General features: G+C 56.9%; 1 protein-coding gene across 6 annotated transcripts; it reads left to right on the top strand.

Annotated features, from left to right (window-relative positions):
• The first annotated feature begins 1,221 nt into the window (after positions 1-1,221).
• On the top strand, positions 1,222-17,181 carry SYT3 (synaptotagmin 3). 6 transcript variants are annotated; one of them, XM_040458050.1, is made up of 11 exons: positions 1,222-1,474; positions 2,257-2,387; positions 2,505-4,031; positions 6,942-7,467; positions 9,964-10,351; positions 10,551-10,769; positions 12,850-12,970; positions 13,531-13,702; positions 13,813-13,945; positions 16,368-16,436; positions 16,648-17,181. In XM_040458050.1, exons 3-10 carry the CDS (start codon positions 3,881-3,883, stop codon positions 16,431-16,433), a joined length of 1,776 nt encoding a protein of 591 aa, XP_040313984.1. In that variant the 5' UTR covers positions 1,222-1,474; positions 2,257-2,387; positions 2,505-3,880; the 3' UTR covers positions 16,434-16,436; positions 16,648-17,181. The 6 variants fall into 6 exon arrangements, with proteins under 6 accessions (XP_040313984.1, XP_040313987.1, XP_040313988.1 ...); XM_040458053.1 differs by having other exon boundaries at positions 1,308-1,474; positions 3,861-4,031; XM_040458054.1 differs by lacking the exon at positions 1,222-1,474 and adding an exon at positions 1,566-1,607 and having other exon boundaries at positions 3,861-4,031.
• Positions 17,182-19,013: the final 1,832 nt, after the last annotated feature.

The following is a 19,013-nucleotide window of genomic DNA, read 5'->3' as shown; positions in this document are numbered from 1 at the left end:
GGGGAGGGGGTGGGATCTAGTTAAAGGGAGGCTCTAGGGAACTTGTCTTAGAGTTGCCTTGGCAGAAGAAGAAAAATGCTTTTTAAACAAGGCTGAGCAGGGGCGCCTGGGTGGCGCAGTCAGTTAAGCGTCCGACTGCAGCCAGGTCACGATCTCGCGGTCCGTGAGTTCGAGCCCCACGTCAGGCTCTGAGCCCGATTCTGTGTCTCCCTCTCTCTCTGCCCCTCCCCCGTTCATGCTCTGTCTCTCTCTGTCCCAAAAATAAATAAACGTTGAAAAAAAAAATAAATAAATAAACAAGGCTGAGCGGAATTGGAAAATTTGCCCCTCTTTTTTTTAAGTTTATTCATTTATTTTTGAACGAGAGAGAGACAGAGACAGAAACAGAGAGAGAGCTCGCAGGAGGGGCAGAGAGAGGGAGAGACAGGATCAGAAGCAGGCTCCGCCCTGTCAGCACAGCCCACAATGTGAAAGCTCGAACCACAAACTCTGAGAACATAACCTGAGCCCAAGTCAGACGCTCAACGACTGAGCCACCCGGAAGCCCCCAAAATAATTTTTTACCCAAGAGATTATATTTCTATAAGTGTCACTGGGAGTAGGGGAGGCAGCACTAAGGAAGCCTGTGGCTCATCCCAGCCACCCCTGCCGGCTGCTGCCTGTGACTATGTGGCTCTGGACCTTCTCCAAGGGATTTAAACCTCTACGGACCTCAGTTTCCTCCTCTGTGAAATGGGGATAGCATAATTGCACCCACCTAACAGGGCCAGTGAAGATTAAACAAGGAAGCGCTTTCAAAGCACTTAGCTCAGTCGCAGTGGCAATTATCATTAACCGCTATTAATATGGCAGGAACAATTACTTGGTGCTTTTGAGCAAGATTCATTAAGCACCTATTCGGTGCCAAGGCTTTATCTACGTTGCCTGGTTTTTTCAAACGCCTGGATCCCTTAGGAGACTGTTTTATTGTCTCTGTATTTTTTTGTGATGAGGAAACGACCTCAGAGAAAAGAGCGCGAGGGCACAAAGGCAGGAGCCGGCCCAGGCAGGGATCCAAACCCAGGTCCCTGCTAGGACCTCACACCGGGCTGAGATTCTCCACACCCGCTAACTCTGAGGCTCCGCCTCCGCTCCCACCGCCAGCCTCCAGAACTCCCCAGATGGGAGGACTCCAAGTCCCGGGTCCTGTGAAGGAAGGGCCAGGGGAGGAGTGGATTCCTGGATCTGAGAATGGAGGGGGGGTGGGAAGTCATTACCCTGGGTTCTGGGAGAAGTGACCGGGGTCCCAGATTTTTCCAGCTGAGAGAAGAGGGGCTGGGGGGCCTGGACCCCTAGATCCTGGGGCGCAGAGGGTCACGATCCCAGACAGCTGGATCTTCCGCTGTGTAAGAGGGCTGGGTCTCGGACGCCTCGGTCCTGGGAAACCTCCCTCCTTCCTCGCTGCGGCCGCGCGATTTCTGCTCTCAAGCCGCAGGTTCGGAGGGGAGGAAGGAGGGGGTGCAAGGGGAGGAGCCGCGGACCTGCGCCAGGGGCGGGGGGAGGAGTCGAGCGGGCACCGCGGCGGGCGCGCGGGGCTGCGGCGGCGGCGGCGGCGGCGGCGGCTCCGGGTGAGTCCGCTCCTCCCCCCTCCCCCCTGCCCCAGCCCCCGCCCCAGGCCGATCCTGGGGGGAGGCCCCAGCGCGTAGGGGCGGGGGTAGGTGCAGAGGCGCGCGGATCTCCTCCCCGCGAGTGCGGGTGCCGCAGCGCTTGCTGGCCGCCCCGGGGGAGGGGCACGTGGCCCTAGAAAGGGGGGTCCCGAAACACCTAGGTGTACCCCAACCTCACCCACCGATCCCCCGGAGGTGGGGATCGCTTACCCACTCCATGGCCCTTGAGGACTTAGGACTCCGCGGCCTCTCGGGGTCCAGGACATCATTCCTCCCCCCTGCAGCGCCTTGGGACCCCGGCATCTCATAACCACCCCCCCCCCCCCCCACCCCACCTCCGAAAAAAATTCCCATCCTCTCTGCAGCCGGGAGAAGCATGAAGGACTTCAATTCCCAGCAGCCCATACAGCGCCGGGTCTGTGAAGTCTTTAGCCGCGGTAGCGCGAGGCCTGTCGGGAATTGTAGTCTCTAAGCTCAACGGGAGCTGGGGCCCCGGAGGTGGGAGGGGGTGGCTGGACCTCCCGGGGGTCGCCTGGGGTCGAGCAGCCGGTCCGAGGAGGACGAGACGTGAGGCTCGAACTGAGCTTTTTCTCCTGGCCACGGCCCCCAGATCCGGCTCCTCCTCCCACCACCTGGCGCGTGGGGACGGGTCCGCAGCCCCTTGTCCGCCCTACAACCCCCATGGGCTGCCGCCAGCCGCCGCCTCGGCTGCCACCCAGAACACGGCAGGGATAAGCGCAGGTGAGTCTGACCGTGTCTGTCTCGGAGTCCTGGCCTTCTGCAACACCCCCACGACACCTGTCCATCCGTGAGCTCTGGTCTGCCCGTCCCTAATTTCCCCCTGCACTCTCCTTCCAGCCCATCTCTGATGTCTGCCTCCAAACCATGTGTGGCGAATTCCCCTTCGCCCCACATGCACCTCTTTCTCCCGGTCCCCTGTCTCGTATGCCCCCACCCCCATCCAACCTTCCTTCTGCACCCATGTCTGTCTGCCCAGCCCTCCTTTGTATCCTCGCCCATCTGTGATCTCTGGCCATCGCCTGTCAGTCTGTCCTTTATTCCTGCACCCCATCCGTTCTGCCAACCACTGTTTCTCTTTCAAAGATATTTCTGTCCTGGCGCTTCTAACTGTCCCTCCGTCCGCCCATCTCTTGCACTCCCATAAATTACACACTAGTCCACTCTTTATGGCTTGTGCATCCCAAATCGCAGTCCTTGACTTTCCCTGTGTCTGTTCATCTGTCCCTCCGTTCTGGGCCCCAGTTTGCCCTTCCCATTATCTCTGTCTCCCTTCCCCTTGTCTCTCCCTCCCTCAACTTGGTCCCTATCTCCGCATCCTGCACCTCCCATCCCACCCCAGCCACCACGGCACACAACCATCTCTTCTCTCTCTGACCCCATCCCTCCCTTTCTCTCGGTCCTGTCCCCTTCTACCTGGACCTGGCCTGTTTCTCGTTCCTTGAACCCGCCAGGGACCCTGCTGCTCTGGATGCTTTCCCCCGCGCCAGCCCCACCACCCACTGCCGGTGGCCGCAGAGAGCCCCCCAGCTGCCCACTTCCTAGTCCCTTTGTGATATTTCCTCTGTTTCTTTTAGAGCACCTCTCACAGTGTGAGCACGTCTTGTTTGTTTATGTGGTGTTTGTTGACTTGCTTACTCCGTGTCTCCTCTCACTGGATTGTAACACCAGGAAGTCGGGGACTGTGTGGGGCGCGTTCTCTGCTGGCTCTGCAGCATCTGGCACAGTGCCTGGCATGTAGTTGGTGCTCAATGAATATTCGTCGAATGCATGAACGAAGAATGGCTGTCCCCTCGTCCGCCCACGCCTAAATTCTGTCCCTTTGTCTGGGCACCCCTAATCTCTGTCTCTTAATCCGTCCTTAATCTCTGCCCCTTGACTGGCCTCCCTAGTCTCTTCCTCCTTGTCCGTTTGTCCCTGTTCTCTTTCCTCCTGTCCATTCACGCTGATCTCTCTCCCCTTGGTTGTCCAATCTGTTACTGTCTTCTTGCCTGCACCCCGAATTTCAGTCCTGTCTATCGGCCCCGGATTTCTTTCTCATCGTCTATCCCTCCCCAGTCTACCTCCCCTGATCCACCTGGCCCCAATCTCTGTCCCCTCGCCTGTCCTGCCCTTTCTCTCTTTCCCTTCTTATCCTTTATCCATCCCTCTCTCAATCTCATCTCTCATCTGCACCCTCGTCCGGCCCCTTCCAAGCACAGAACCCACCGGCCGCCATGTCAGGAGACTACGAGGATGACCTCTGCCGGCGGGCACTCATCCTGGTCTCGGACCTCTGTGCGCGGGTCCGAGATGCCGACACCAGTGACAGGTGCCAGGAGTTCAACGACCTGCGAATTCGAGGCTATCCCCGGGGCCCAGATGCAGGTCAGCACCCCCAGCTGTCTCGGCCAGCCCCCTGTCTCTGCTACAGTCAATATTTTCAGAGATTCAGAGCAGACTCGTTCAGCTTTCTGTTCTCTATGCGGCCCTGGCCAGTCCCTCTTAGGGTCTTGCCTCCATCCTGCTTGCTGCTGGTCCCCACACCTTTGATCTAAGGAGAAGGAACTAGGTGGGCCATTTGATTCCTGACCTTTTTGTGTTTGGCCCTGTGAGCCTCCTGCCCACTGCCCCCCACCCCAGCCACATACATGTCCCTTTCACATATCTGTTGTGTATCTTGCATAGTACTTAAAAGCTCAGGCTTTTGAGTCAGGCTGTCTGACTTGCCTGCATTCAAATCCCACTCCCCACCCCCCCCATGCCCCACCCCCGGCTACTTACTAATGGATGGCTTTAGGCAAGTAGCTCTTTTTCTGTGCCTCCGTTTCCTCCTGAAAATGGGGATAATAAAAGTGACTACCTCATGGGGCGGCTGAGTGACTCAAGTGATGTGACACATGTGAAGTGCTTAGAACAAGCTGGGCACACAGTGGTCATGCAATAAATGCTGGGATGTACTTACTGAGCACCGACCGTGTCCCAGGCAGTACGCAAGGTCCTTTGCATTGTTCATCAAGCACCCACAACGCCCCTTTGCGGTACACAGAATCCTCATTTTCGATGGCGGAGGGGAGACTCAGAAGGGTGAAGTGACTTGCCCAAGGTCACCCAGCTAGGAAGCGGCAGGGTTCTGAACACCAGGAAATGTCATGAGTGGCCCTGAGGGACCCTGAGGAAGCATGCGTGTAGAAGTTACTATACTTCTACAGAAGTTCTAGTATACTATGGCAATTTGGGGGTCCCCAAGCCCACCCTCCGTTTCTATGATTCCCTAGAAGGACTCACAGAAATGCTGTTCTACTCCTGGGTACGCTTTATCCGGCAAAAGGATAGGGATGAAATTCTGCGAAGGGAAAGACACAGAGAGGAGGGTCCAGGAGAGACCAGGCGTGAGCTTCCAGTCTCGGTCACGTAGACGTGGCTGACCTTCCCCTCCGGCCCCTCCAGGGGCCGAGCTGATACGGCACGTCCTAGTCCCCCGGCGTCAGTCACACTGCGGACCATCTGGCAGGGCCCATGGTTCCACAGGTAAACAAAAACACTTTCAGGGAGGAAGTTCAAGGACTTAGCGGTTCCTTCCCAGGAGCCGATCCAGGGCCAAACATTTCCTTGGGCAAGGTTGATCTTTTACTGCACAGCTACATCACCTTGCCAAGCCCAAATGGCTCCCCAGACCGGGCGGACAGAAAGGAGAAATCTGTCAGAGTTTAGAGGATCGATGTTTTGACTTGGAGAGGGTCTGGGTCAGGCTGTGGTAGAGGCAGGCAGCTCTTTGTTTTTTCTCTCCTCGTCTCCACCTTGTCCTCCCAAACGGCCCCCCTTTCTCCACTCTTCCCAGGCTCAGGAGGCTGGCAAGCCCTTGCTTTGGTTTTTAGCAGGTCCCTAGAACTCTAAGCAGATGTTGGTCACTTGGAAAGGAACACCCTAAGGGGCGGAGGGGAGTAGGAATTTCAGAGTTTGGCCATCGCCAGTTGTATGGCCCCACAGGGTCACTTCCTGTCTCTCAGAGCCTCCTCGTCCTCGTCTGTAAAATGGGATCGATCGCAGTGCCGTGCGGATTCACACCACAGACTGCTGACTTAGATGCCCTGGTCAGTGCGGGACGGGAGGGCATCCCCTCACCACCCGGCGTCCCCTGCAGGGACAGGACACAGCCAGTCCACTCAGCTGTCCTCGCTGCCAATAGCTTAGCCAATAGCTTCTCCCCACCCGCCATAATCTAGGGTCCGCACGGTGCACGAAATACCCCTGTGTTCTCCCTCGCTGAGACCCAGGAGTCAATCCCAAAACAGATTCACGTTTCCTGGAGGAGCCCTACTCCTGGCACCACTTCCTGAATGACCCAGGAACCTCTGGCTCGAGAACTAGGCTGTTCCCTGGGTTTCTCTGAAAGGCACATCAGCACACAGGAAGCATCTGCAAGGGGTTAGCCGTGGCGGCTGCTGATGCTGGGTTACACACGGCGGCAGCGGTATCACCAAACGTAACAATATTTGTCAGTCGAATAATAACCCGCGTCCCAAATACCATTTCTTGGGCAATAGTGAAACGTGACAGCTCTGGAGCCAGGCGCTCCGGGGTCAAGGTCTGACTCCAGCGCTGACCTGTGGGGACTCCGCCCAGGAGACTTTGGGTCCATTGACCTCAGTTTCCTTTTGGGGAAAGCAGGTGTTAATAAGGTTGCCAAGCTCCCAGGGCGCCTGTCAGGCACGAGTAAACCAATGCCAATATAGCACTTAGGTGTCTGGGACATAGTAACCACTCAGTAGACATCTCAGCGATGGGTCCACTTTACCTCCACCGTAAGAGGCAGGACTTCCTATTTGGCAAACGGGGAACGTGGGGCTCAGAGTGCTTAAGATATACTCCCGGGGCCACGCGGCAAACACAGATTTGAACTCTTGTCGTGGGAGGAGTCACGCCGGCTCCTCTCTCCTTGGTCATCTCCGAGCATTTGGGGGGACGGTGGGTGTGTCCTCTTCTAGAGAGGCAGCACGGGCTAGTGATTAAGAATCAGCTCCGAAGACAGACCGCGCTTTCAAATCCCAGATCTGTCCTTGACTGCTTGCGCAGCGTTATTCAAGTCGCTCCACCTCTCTGTGCCTCGGTTTCCTCATCTTTAAAACGGTTATATAGAGATACCCAGCGTGTGGGGCCGGGGAGTTGAAGTAAACGGCCGTCAGGTGCCTAGGACAATGCATGGCGAATGCTAAAGGTTAGCTCTTTGGGGACAGCAGTGGGAGGATGAGCTCTGACCCCACCCTGACCCCTGACCTTTGTCCTCACTCTCTCCAGACATCTCCGTGAGCCTGCTGTCGGTCATCGTGACATTCTGTGGCATTGTCCTTCTGGGCGTCTCCCTCTTCGTGTCCTGGAAATTGTGCTGGGTGCCCTGGCGGGACAAGGGAGGCTCAGCGGTGGGCGGGGGCCCCCTGCGCAAAGACCTAGGCCCTGGGGTCGGGCTGGCAGGCCTGGTGGGCGGTGGCGGGCCCCACCTGGGGGCCGGCCTGGGTGGCCATCCTCTGCTGGGGGGTCCACACCACCACGCCCACACCGCCCACCATCCGCCCTTCGCTGAGCTGCTGGAGCCAGGCAGCCTAGGGGGCTCTGACCCCCCTGAGCCCTCGTACTTGGACATGGACTCGTATCCAGAGGCTGCGGCAGCTGCAGTGGCCGCTGGGGTCAAACCGAGCCAGACATCTCCTGAACTGCCCTCTGAGGGAGGTGCGGGCTCTGGGCTGCTCCTGCTGCCCCCCAGTGGTGGGGGCCTGCCCAGTGCCCAGTCGCATCAGCAGGTCACAAGCCTGGCACCCACCACCAGGTGAGACAGGCTACTGGGCTGGGGGTCCACTCTGAACTTCTGTTCCTCCTCTGTGTCTCTTTCCCAGATATGGTTCTCCTGAGCCCTGCAAGAGGTCCAGAGGCCTAGAGGTCCAGAGTCCTGAGTCCTGGGGCAGGAAGGGGCTGGGGGTGTGGACTCCTGGGTCCTGGGGAGAGAAGAGGCTAGGGCCCCAGACTCCAGGGTCTGAGGGAGGAGGAGCCTAGAGACCTGGACTCTCAGATTCAGAGAGCACAGGACTGCAGAATGAAGATTAGACCCCCGAGGCCCTGAGACACAAAGCGATTCGTGTCTTTCACCCTAAGCCAGGATTGGTGGTGGGACCTGGGATCCGTCTGATCGCTATCCGTCTAAGCATGTCATTGAGCACCTAATATGAACTAGACCCGAGCTGGGTGTTGGAAAAACAAGTGAGCGTGGCAGCCAGACCCTGCCGTCATGCCTCGTACAGTCCAGGGCAAGTGGGTCCCCAGAGAGGCCAGCCCAGCCCAGCCGGGCCAGTGCTGCAGGAAAGTGGCTTAGGGGGCCACTTTAGCTGTGGGAGTCCAAGGAGTCGCTGATTCGGTCTGGAAGGGGGCTGGGGCCTTCCAGAGATGGCTGAGACCTACAGAGTGAGGAAGAGTTAGCCGGGCACAGAGGTAGGGGTGTGAGCCGGGCATTCCAGGAGGAGGGAGCAGCCAGTGCAAAGGCTAGAGAGGAAGGAGATCACAGTGCATTGTGGGAACTGCCAGCAGTCACTATGGCCTGCGAGTACGAGTACGTGTGCGTGTGCGTGTGCGAAAAGGAGGAGATGTGGCTGCGGCTGTGGGTGGGGCCAGACCACACAGGGTATTGGGGCCTCGAATGCCTGGCTGAGGGGCGGGGACTCTGTCCTGTGAGCAGGAGGGGCAGGGCCAGTTTTGGGTGTAGAAAGACCTCTCTGGGGCCACATAGGGGTGGACTAGAGGGACAGACTGGAGGCCAGTAGTCCAGGCAGGAGAGGAGGAGGTTGAGCTGAGATTGTGGGCACGGGGAGGAAAGGGCAAGGTCAGGGGGCAGGAGAGATGAGACTCGGGGCGGATGGCTTTGGTGTAGGAGGGGTGGGGACAGGTGCTAACAGCACCCATCCTGGCCTGGTGATTGGGTGGGTGTCAGATCAGAGGATCTAGGAAGAGGAGTGGGTGTGAGGGAGACCTTGAGCTCATCTGGATCTTGCTGAGTGTAAGGCCTCTGGGGCAGTGTCCAGGAAACTGCCTTCAGAAGGATCATCTTGGGCCCCAGACAGTGATGGGAGAAGGTCCCAGGACCCTGGTAATCCCAGGACCTGGCCAGGGGCCCAGGGGCTCATGGGAGATGGAATTTGGGGTCTCTGGGGAAGCCCCGCCCCCATTACATACATGGAGACACTGAGGCTCAGAGGGTGTCGGTGACCTGCTCAAAGTCACCCTGGGAGCAAGGAGTGGCGGGGGATCTGTAGCTGGAGCCCCCACCCCCACCCCCACATCCCTTTCCACGACTGGAGCCTCCCGCTCCCCCCACCCCGGGCCCGCCTCTCAGCACATCTGGGGCTGCCCGTCGCTAGGGGCCCCATCACGCGGACTTCACCCTGGGGGTGACTGTCCACGCGGGACAGGGCAGATGAGCCGGGGCCACGGGGACGGGGGAGTTTGGGAGAGGGGAGGGGCGGGCTTTGAGGAGGGAGGAGATGAGGATGGCTCCAGTGTCTGGCCTGCAGATCTCGGTGGAGCACGGGGACCCTGGAGGAGGAGCGGGTCTGGGAGAAGGCGCTGAGCCCAGCGGGGAAGGGCGTGCAGGGTCTGGTGGGAAGCCGAGGAGGCCGGGAGCGGGTCTGGGCTGGAGCCCAGGAGACACATTTAGCAGACAAAAGGCTGTTGATGGGTGTGGAAACCTGGGGCGCAGATGAGCCTGTCCAGGGAAAGCGTGGGGGGGGGGGGGGGGGGGGGGGGGGGGAGAGGAGGCCCAGAGGGGCCCAAGAGGGGAGCTCTGGGCTTCCAGAATGTCCCATCGACACTAGGAATGGTGGAGAAGGAAGTTGAGAGAGAAAGGACAGGCCAGGTGGAGCGGTGGTCAGGTGGGAAATGTGATACTGGGGCTAAGGCAGGTTGGCGAGATTTGAAGAAGGTTCAGGAGGTCTGGGCTGTGTGGGGCCTCTGGAGTCCAGAGAGGTTATTCCGGGTCATGCACTTGAGGTCAGGGGGAGGCTTCTGGAAGCCGGTGCATAAGCAGATGCTAGCTGGAGCTAGTTTAGAGACCGGGATACCCCGCACCGCCCCCCCCCCCCCAACCCAGGGGGGGAAACTGAGGGTCAAAGAGCGCAAGTGGCTGGCTCGAGGTCATAGTGAACCAGGGTGGGATCTGTGGCCACCCAGATGCAGTGTTGGGGGAAGAGGCAGGGAGGAGTCTCCCGGGTCTTTAGATGCTGTCAAAGATCCCCACCTTTGTCAGTGGCCCCACCTTGGTCTTCCCCACCCCCCACAGGTACCCGGCCCTACCCCGGCCCCTCACCCAGCAGACCCTGACCCCTCAGCCGGACCCTGGCAGTGAGGAGCGGCCGCCTGCCCTACCCTTACCCTTGCCAGGCGGTGAGGAAAAAGCCAAACTCATCGGGCAGATCAAGCCCGAGCTGTACCAGGGGACTGGACCCGGTGGCCGGCGCGGTGGCGGGGCCGCGGGCTCGGGAGAGGCCGGAGGGGGGGCGCCCTGCGGCCGCATCAGTTTTGCCCTGCGGTACCTCTATGGCTCCGACCAGCTGGTGGTGCGGATCCTGCAGGCCTTGGACCTCCCGGCCAAGGACTCCAATGGCTTCTCAGACCCCTACGTCAAGATCTACCTGCTGCCGGACCGCAAGAAAAAGTTCCAGACCAAGGTCCGGAGCGAGGGTCCTGGACATCCGGGTCCCACGGAGGAGGGGGAGGGGGTCTGACTCCTGAGGCTGAGGGAAGAGGGGCTGGGGGTCTGGACTCCCGGGTCCGAGGGAGGAGGGGTTTGGGGGTCTGGACTCCTGGGTCCTTTGGAAGCGGCTGATGGGTGTGGTGTCCGTCTGCCCCCTCCCCCACCCCCTGCAGGTGCACAGGAAGACTCTGAACCCTGTATTCAACGAGACATTCCAGTTCTCGGTGCCCCTGGCCGAGCTGGCCCAGCGCAAACTGCACTTTAGCGTCTATGACTTCGACCGCTTCTCACGGCACGACCTGATCGGCCAAGTGGTGCTGGACAACCTCCTGGAACTGGCTGAGCAGCCCCCCGACCGCCCACTGTGGAGGGACATCGTGGAGGGCGGCTCGGTCAGTGGCCCCCGCATCCCTCTTCCTGGGGACCCAGGACCCCTCAGTTTCCGACCTCTCTGCCCTTGGACTTCATAACCCTCTAACTTCTTGACCCAGGCTTTTCTTTTGAAATTTATTTTATTGCAAAATATTGCAAGCATACAAGCAAAGTGTAGAGGTTGATATCATGGACCCCCATCCTCCCCCCCCCACCCCCGTCAAATGCTGACGTCATGCCTGGACCCCAGACCTCCCAACTTTTGACTCCCCCTTTGACATCTGATGGTACACCCACCAACCACCTCCTCATAACTTCATGGTGTGATCCTACGACGTTTGCCCTCTGACCCGAAATTCCTGACCTTCCACCGTCCTGACCCCGGAATTCCCAGCTTGTGGTTTTCTGACTTCCTTCACCCTCCAACCTCCTGGCTTTCCAGTTCCCAAGCTTCCTGAAACCCCAGCCCCTCTGATCTCTGAACACTTTACGTTTCAAACCCATGACCTCCAGATCTAATCTCATCCTCTGGTCTCTGCCTGAATCCTGATAGCCTCATCCCCCCGGGCCTCAGACATACCTGGGTCCCCAGTATCCCCACACCCCCAGTTCCTCCAGCAACCAGATTGTAGGGTCCACAACGCCCAGCACCAGCCCCCTGCTACTGGCCAACTTCCTCTGTCCATCCAGTCGCTCCAACATGCTCGTTGGGTGTCCTGACCCCTTCTGCACCCCCAAGCCTCAAACCCCCAATTCCTAGGCCCTCTCGGGTCTGATCTGTGCATGTCACAACGTTCCAGCTGTCTGCTGATGTGGGGCAGCTGTGTGTGACTGGGTGTGAGCCCTGTCCTAGCTTTGTCCAAATGATGGCCACACTCAAGGTCCTGCCCTCCTCTGAGCCTCAGTTTCACCATCTGCATGATGACACAATTCCTACAGTCCCCTTCCTCCTGCCTCCACCTTGTCTCCTTGTGTCTGTCACTTCTTTCCTCCCCCCTCATTATCACCAGAGGTCTTCACTCATTTATTTGTGCCTTCATTCCTTAAACAGTTGACTTTTTTCGTTTCAGGATCAGGCCCCGGGGACCCCACACAGTCCTCGGGGGCTCCAGGTCTAGGTGGTCACAGTTAGCTGTCAAGGGCAGGGAGTGGGGGGGTCCAGGGATCTGGGCCTCATCAGTGTGGTAGGGAGGCCAGGGGCCCAGATGATGCCGAAGGACAGGGCAGGGCGGGTCGTGGGCCCGGGGCCAACTCAGCCCCCGTTCCAGGTCTGTGTGGGGTGTGCGAGTCTCTGTCTCCTCTGTGGCCTCACTTAGGGCTGGTGTGTCCCCTGCCCTCCCTAAGACTGACTTCTCAGTGTCTGTCACACTGTTTGGATCTCTGTCCCTCATTCTGGGTAGGTTTCTGTCTCTCTCTCTCTCTCTCTCTCTCTCTCTCTCTCTCTCTGGGCCTTTGCCCTTCTCCCCACCTCATTCTGGGTCTCTTTCACTCTGTCCAGGTCTCCATACCCTCCACCAAGTGTCTATACCCATTTCTTGGGATCTCCTGCCCCTTGGGGGCTCTGGCACCGCCCCCCCCCCCCAACCCGGACTCTGTCTCTCTCCTCTGGGTCTCTGTCTCCCTCTCCTCCCGGTCTCTGTATTCTTCTTTCTGAAGTCTCGCTTATTGTCTGTCTGTCTGTCTGTCTCTCTCTCTCTCTTTCTCTCTCTGAGTCTCTATGCCCCCTCTCTGGGTTTTCTTGCTTTAGGACTCTGTGGGTCTGCCTTTCAAGCTATTGCTCTCAGTACCTTGGTCCTTGTCACAGCCTACATTTCACTGTGCGTGCGTGCTCTGTCTCTCTCTCTCTCCCTCTCTCTCCTGCTCCCTCCCTGCACTCGTGCCTCTTCCCATCCTCCCTGCAGAACAAACCAGCTTTGCTGGTGGCAGGCAGCTGCGACCAAGGAGTTACCAGGTTTGGCAGAGTCAGACTGTGAAGTGGGTGGGCAACCTGAGTCCTGGATGTCAGGGAGGAGAGCTGGAGGTTCCAGATGGGAGAGAACGTGAGGCAGAGACAGGGGAGACTGAGGCAGGGCACGGCTGAACCCCTTTCCCCAACTGCAGGAAAAGGCAGATCTCGGGGAGCTCAACTTCTCACTCTGCTACCTCCCCACCGCCGGGCGCCTCACCGTGACCATCATCAAAGCCTCTAACCTCAAAGCGATGGACCTCACTGGCTTCTCAGGTGGGTTCGTGAGGCGCTGGGACCTAATGGAGGAGCATCTGGGGGCCCGGGCTCCTGGGTCTGAGGGAGGAGGGGCTGGGGGTGAGGCTTCCTGGGTCTGAGGGAGGAGGAGCCGGGGTTCTGGATTCCCGGGTCTGAGGGAGGAGGGACTGGGGGCCTGGACTCCGGGGTCTGAGGGAGGAGGGGCTGGGGGCCTGGACTCCCGGGTCTGAGGGAGGAGGGGCTGGGGGCCTAGATTTCTGGGTCTGAAGGAGGAGGGGTCTGGGGACCCAGACTTCTGGGTTTGAGGGAGGAGGGGCTGGGGGCAGGACTCCTGGGTCTGAGGGAGGAGGGGTTGGGGGCTAGGATTCCTGAGTCTGAGGGAAGAGGGGTCTGGGGGCCCAGACTTCTGGGTCTGAGGGAGGAAGGGCTGGGGGTGAGGACTCCTGGGTCGGAGGGAGCTGGGGGCCTAGACTTCTGTGGCTGAGGGAGGACGGCAATGGGGACCCAGACCCGTGGGTTGGACTGGGGTCTGAGGGAGGAGGTCGAGTCGGTTCAGGGCTCTCCATGCCCACCCCCAGACCCCTACGTGAAGGCCTCTCTGATCAGCGAGGGGCGGCGTCTGAAGAAACGGAAAACCTCTATCAAGAAGAACACGCTGAACCCCACGTACAACGAGGCGCTCGTGTTCGATGTGGCCCCGGAGAGCGTGGAGAGCGTGGGGCTCAGCATCGCGGTGGTAGACTATGATTGGTGAGGGTCATGGCCCAGGCCGGGGGGCGGGAGGCCAGGGGATGGGACCGAGCCCGCCCCCTCCCTCCCGAAGTGCTCAACGCCCCCCCCCCACGCCCCCCTCACCCCAGCATCGGGCACAACGAGGTGATCGGCGTGTGCCGCGTGGGCCCGGACGCCGCCGACCCCCACGGCCGCGAGCACTGGGCGGAGATGCTGGCCAACCCCCGCAAGCCCGTGGAACACTGGCATCAGCTGGTGGAGGTGAGCTGGGCGGTCTCCCAGTGACACTCGGGACGCCATGCATGCAGTCATCTAGTCATTCCGGCCTAGGTTGGACTCTAGACCACCTAGGTTGGAATCCCTGTTCTACCAACTTTAGCTGTGTGATTTAGGGCAAGTCACTTGACCTCCCTGTGTCTCAGGTAATTCTACTGAGAAATGAGGTTGTTGTTATTGTTTATAAATTTTTTTAAGTTTATTTATTTCTTTTTGAGAAAGAGTGAACATGAGCAGGGGAGGGGCAGAGAGAGAGAGAGAGAGAGAATATTCCAAGCAGGCTCTGAGCTCTGAGCACAGAGCTGGATGAGGGGCTCGAACTCAACTGACCAGGAGATCATGACCTCAGCCAAAAATGAGAGTCGAATGCTTAACCGACCGAGCCACCCAGGCACCCCTGGGGTTGTTAATAGCATCTAAAGTTAGGACAGATAGGGGGATTCAATGAGTTAATGCAGGATTCAGTGTCTGCCTCTCCTTAAGGGCTCAGCAAATGGTCAGCTACTGTTACTATTATTTCCCATGATACTAAGTCCAAAATAAAGGGGGAAAACTGAGTGAGGGAGCTGGGTGGGGTTTTTGGGGGGTTCGGTTTTGGTTCAGTTTGTTTTAACCAGGCTGTAGTTGAAACTCAGTGGATTGTGGTGTAGTGGGTGGGGATCAACAACTTTTTTTTTCTTTAATTAATTTTATTTATTTTTGAGAGAGATGAGGCGGATCTCTTGATTGAGAGGAAGAGGATCTTAGGCAGGCTTCATGTGCAGCGTGGAGCCAGCTACAGGGCTCGATCTCAGGACCCTGAGCTAGTGACCTGAGCTGAAATCAAGAGTCAGACTTAACCAACTGAGCTACCCAGATGCTCCCCAAATTTTTTCTTAAGAAGAAAATAAAGTCTTGGGGTGCCTGGGTGGCTCAGTCAGTTAAGCGTCCGACTTCAGCTCAGGTCTTGATCTCACGGTTCATGGGTTCAAGCCCTGTGCCTGGAGCCTGCTTGGGATTCTCTCTCTTTCCCTCTTTCTCTTCCCCTCCCCCACTCACGCTTTCTCTCTCTCCAAAATAAATAAACTAAAAAATAATAATAATAAAGCGATGTGCATTGCAGCATACTTCCTCTTCATTGTTTTCGACATTTTATTTTTTTTTAATTTTTTTTTTAACGTTTATTTATTTTTGAGACAGAGAGAGACAGAGCATGAACGGGGGAGGGTCAAAGAGAGGGAGACACAGAATCTGAAACAGGCTCCAGGCTCTGAGCTGTCAGCACAGAGCCCGACGCGGGGCTCGAACTCACGGACCGCGAGATCGTGACCTGAGCCGAAGTCGGACGCTTAACCGACTGAGCCACCCAAGCGCCCCCATTGTTTTCGACATTTTAAAAACTATTTTAACTTTCTGGGGAAAAAAATTAACCATAAAAAAGATGTAAAAAGAAGGCTGCTTATTTTTCCTTTCGTCTCAGTCTCTAATATGACACAGGACCGGCCTCTGTTTAAAATTTGATATTTTGGGGGCATCTGGGTGGCTCAGTCGGTTAAGTGTCCGACTTCGGCTCAGGTCGTGATCTCACAGTTTGTGGGTTCGAGCCCTGAGTCGGGCTCTGTGCTAACAGCTTAGAGCCTGGAGCCTGCTTCAGATTCTGTGTCTCCTTCTCTCCCTGCCCTTCCCCCGCTCACACTCTGTCTCTCTCTCTCTCTCTCTCTCTCTCTCTCTCTCAAAAATAAATAAACATTAAAAAAATTTTTTTAATTTGATATTTTGCACATCGTGGATTTTTTTTTTCTTGGGTTAATCTTGATTTTTCAAAATATCGCATTGCAAGGGTAGTTCCCTTGATTGCTGAGTTTGGGCACAGCTGAAAGTTTGCACCCAGGGTGGACGGACTCCTCCTGGGCCTGACTGTAGCCTAGCTTTGGACTTTTCTTTGAGGGGTGAGGAGGGATTTTAAGCAGCAGAGCCCAGGGCTCAAGCCTGAGGTTTGAAAAGACCGTGGCTCTATTTAGAGGGACAGATGATAGCTCCTTTCTCCTTCCACCGCTCACTCTTCCCCTAGTTTACTCGCTCGTTTCACCAACTTCTCCAGAAGCTTCTGTGTGCTGTGCTCGTGCTGGGCAATGCTGGGAGCACAGAGAGGGGTGGAATCCGGGCTGAGTGAGGTCCTGACCCCGACTTTCAGCTAGTGGCGCACCATAGTGCATGGCCCCAGAGGGTCTTTCTACCCCCCCGCACTGACTCTGCCCCTTCTCGGCCCACAGCCCTCCCTGGCTCCCCAGAGGCTCCAAGACAGGGTCTCAGCTTCTCTGAGGCGAGTTGAGTGAAAAGGGAGGTTCGATGTCTTATTGTGTTGCTTATGAGCGATTGTCTTGCCTCTGTCCCCCATATCTGAACCTTCTGGATTTCCTCATTTCAGGAAAAGACTTTGTCCAGCTTCACAAAAGGCAGCAAAGGATTGTCAGAGAAAGAAAACTCAGAGTGAGGGGTAAGGAACCCAGACCAGGGGAGGACGGAGGTTGGAGTCCCGGACTCCTGGGTCCGAGGGAGGAGGGGCTGGGAACCTGGAATCCTGGGCCAGATGACGGAGGGACAATGGGCCAGGATTCCTGAGTCCCTGGGAGTGTTGATGGAGCTACAGCAGGTCACGGGCCTGCTCTCTGCCGTCGCTGACATCTCCTCCCTGTCCGGTCCTGCAGGTCTGGCCTAGGCCCAGGATCGGACCAGGCCCCCTCAGGACCCCATCCCTTCCTGCCCGGACTGTGAATTCATCTCCTCGAAGCCATAACGTCCGAGCTGCGTGGTGCGGGGCTGCCTGGGCCCACCCATCCTTCTACCCCACGAGGCGCGAGGGTGGGAGGCAGGCGGGCCCAGCTCCCTGTTTCAGGGTTGGGGGGGGGCATTCAGTCTCCACTGTGTCTGTCTTCCCTTCCCCAGGGCTCCTCTTCCAGGCAAGGGGCCATGCATGTCTGGGGGACCCCAGCCCCCCAAACCCTTCGTCTTTCTGTCTGTCTCTTTGCTGTTTGTCCAAGACTTGGTGTCCTGACCCTTGTTCTTGTTGTGAATGTCAACAGACCGATCCTCCGTATTCCCCCAGACACACACACACACACACACACACACACACACACCTGTGTCTACCCTTTCTGTTCAACGCACCCTGCGTCTGGCCGATCCCCCCACTGCTGCTGCTACCAACACCGGAATAAACACACACCGTGGGTCTCACTCCACCTGGGGCTCCTGTCCTCTCTGGGACCGGGAAGCTGGGTTGGAACATCCTGGCTCTGGGTTCAGACCAAAGTTTTACTCCCTGGCTGAGTGACCTCTGGCAACTAAATTGGTCTCTTTGGAGCCTTAGTTTGTAAATGTTATGTATGCCATGACCCTTATGATGGTAAGACACAAAATGCAACCCAAGCTACCATAAGCCACAGGCAGAACTGAAAGCTCTTTGTACGTGGTGAGTCTGAGCATACAGAAGGACTTCAGGCATGGTCAGATCAAGGTGTTCAGGTGACTCTGCATTGCTCCTTATGAACTCATTCTCAGGCAAGCCTTTGCAATAGTAATAAGTTTGGAGCCATTTGGAGCTCCAAGCTTATAATGCTGTATCTGTTGTGATGGCTTCAGCTGCATAAAACAGAGTTTCACCCCAGAAAGAGCTGAAAAGATAGAGATTTCTTTTGCCCACATAACAAACCTTTCAAAGACACGCAGGCCCGGTGTTAGTTCAGCTGCTCGGCAACGTCAGGCACAGGGTTGACATCTCTGAGATTCGTTTTGCCTTCCCTTCATGAATACAGACCACGGCAGTACCGTGCACTACGTTCTCACGCGGTGGCACCCAAAGCAGGAAATGTGGGGGGCGCCTGGGTGGCTCAGTCGGTTAAGCATCTCGGCTCAGGTCGTGATCTCATGGTTCGTGAGTTCAAGCCCCACACTGGGCTCTGCGCTGGCAGCCCGGAGCCTGCTTGGGATTCTTGCTCTCTCCCTCCCTCTGCCCCATCCCCCGCTTGTTGCTGTCTCTGTCTCTCTCAAAATAAATAAACTTTAAAAAAATAAAAATAAAAAATAAAGAAAGTGGGAAGTGTGGCAGGGCCCTCCCCTTGTGTGTTGGTCCCTAGACAGGTTCTCCTTACTTTTCATTTGCCAGAACCGGGAGCAGTGGCCACCCCGGGGTTGCAAAGCAGCCTGGGAAACCCATCTGTGTGGGTTTTGCCAGCAAGGCAGCACGGAGAGGGGAGTGATCGTTGGGCAGGAAGTTAACGGGACCTACCGCAATCGCCCTCAGAAGATCATTTCAGAGGAGACAAAATTGGTTCCCCCCCCCCCCCCCCCCCTGCTTCCATACCATTGAGGAACAGTATTCTGACTGGTCCTGTTAGCGCCTTGGATGACCACTTCAGACCAGTCACGAATCCAGCTGGCAAGCTTCCTGTTGGCACCCTCTCCCATGACTGAGGCCCCCTCCCCTCCCCACCTTGCTGGGATTGGCTCAGGACCCCCTCAGGACCTCATCCCTTCCTGTCCAGCTGGGAATTCATCCCCTGAAGTCATAAGGTTCTTTTTTTTTTTTTTTTCTCCCAGTTTAATCACTTATTTTGAGAGAGAGCGAGAGCACTTGAGCATGAGCAGGGGAGGGGCAGAGAGAGATCAGCGCAGAGCCTGACACGGGGGCTTGAACTCATGAACCGTGAGATCATGATCCACGCTGAGATCCACAGTCAGACGCTTAACCGACAGAGCCACCCAGGTGCCCCCCTCTCTCCGCTTTTTAGAGAACATACAGCACTGATTTTTTTTTTTCATTGAACTCCAGCTAGGGGTACATTTTACTCTCTTTTCTCAAGGAGAGAGCAGCACTTCTCAAACCCTAATAAATGTCAGGGTTATAAAGATATAATCGCACTTGTAAAGTTCATCCTGAAGGTAAATAGGGCAGCCTATTAGCATCTACAAGAATTGCAAGCTAATTTTAACTTAATAAATATCCTGAAAATTCCCCTAAGGAGACAGTCCATCATGCCAAAGAGACTTATGCTTTAAAAAAAGTTTTTTTTTT

Source organism: Herpailurus yagouaroundi, unplaced genomic scaffold (genome assembly GCF_014898765.1).
Source record: "Herpailurus yagouaroundi ecotype Mexico unplaced genomic scaffold, PumYag 220, whole genome shotgun sequence".
Classification (NCBI taxonomy): domain Eukaryota; kingdom Metazoa; phylum Chordata; class Mammalia; order Carnivora; family Felidae; genus Herpailurus; species Herpailurus yagouaroundi.
Note: the sequence above shows the minus strand (reverse complement) of the source record. Positions and strands in the feature narration are given on the sequence as shown.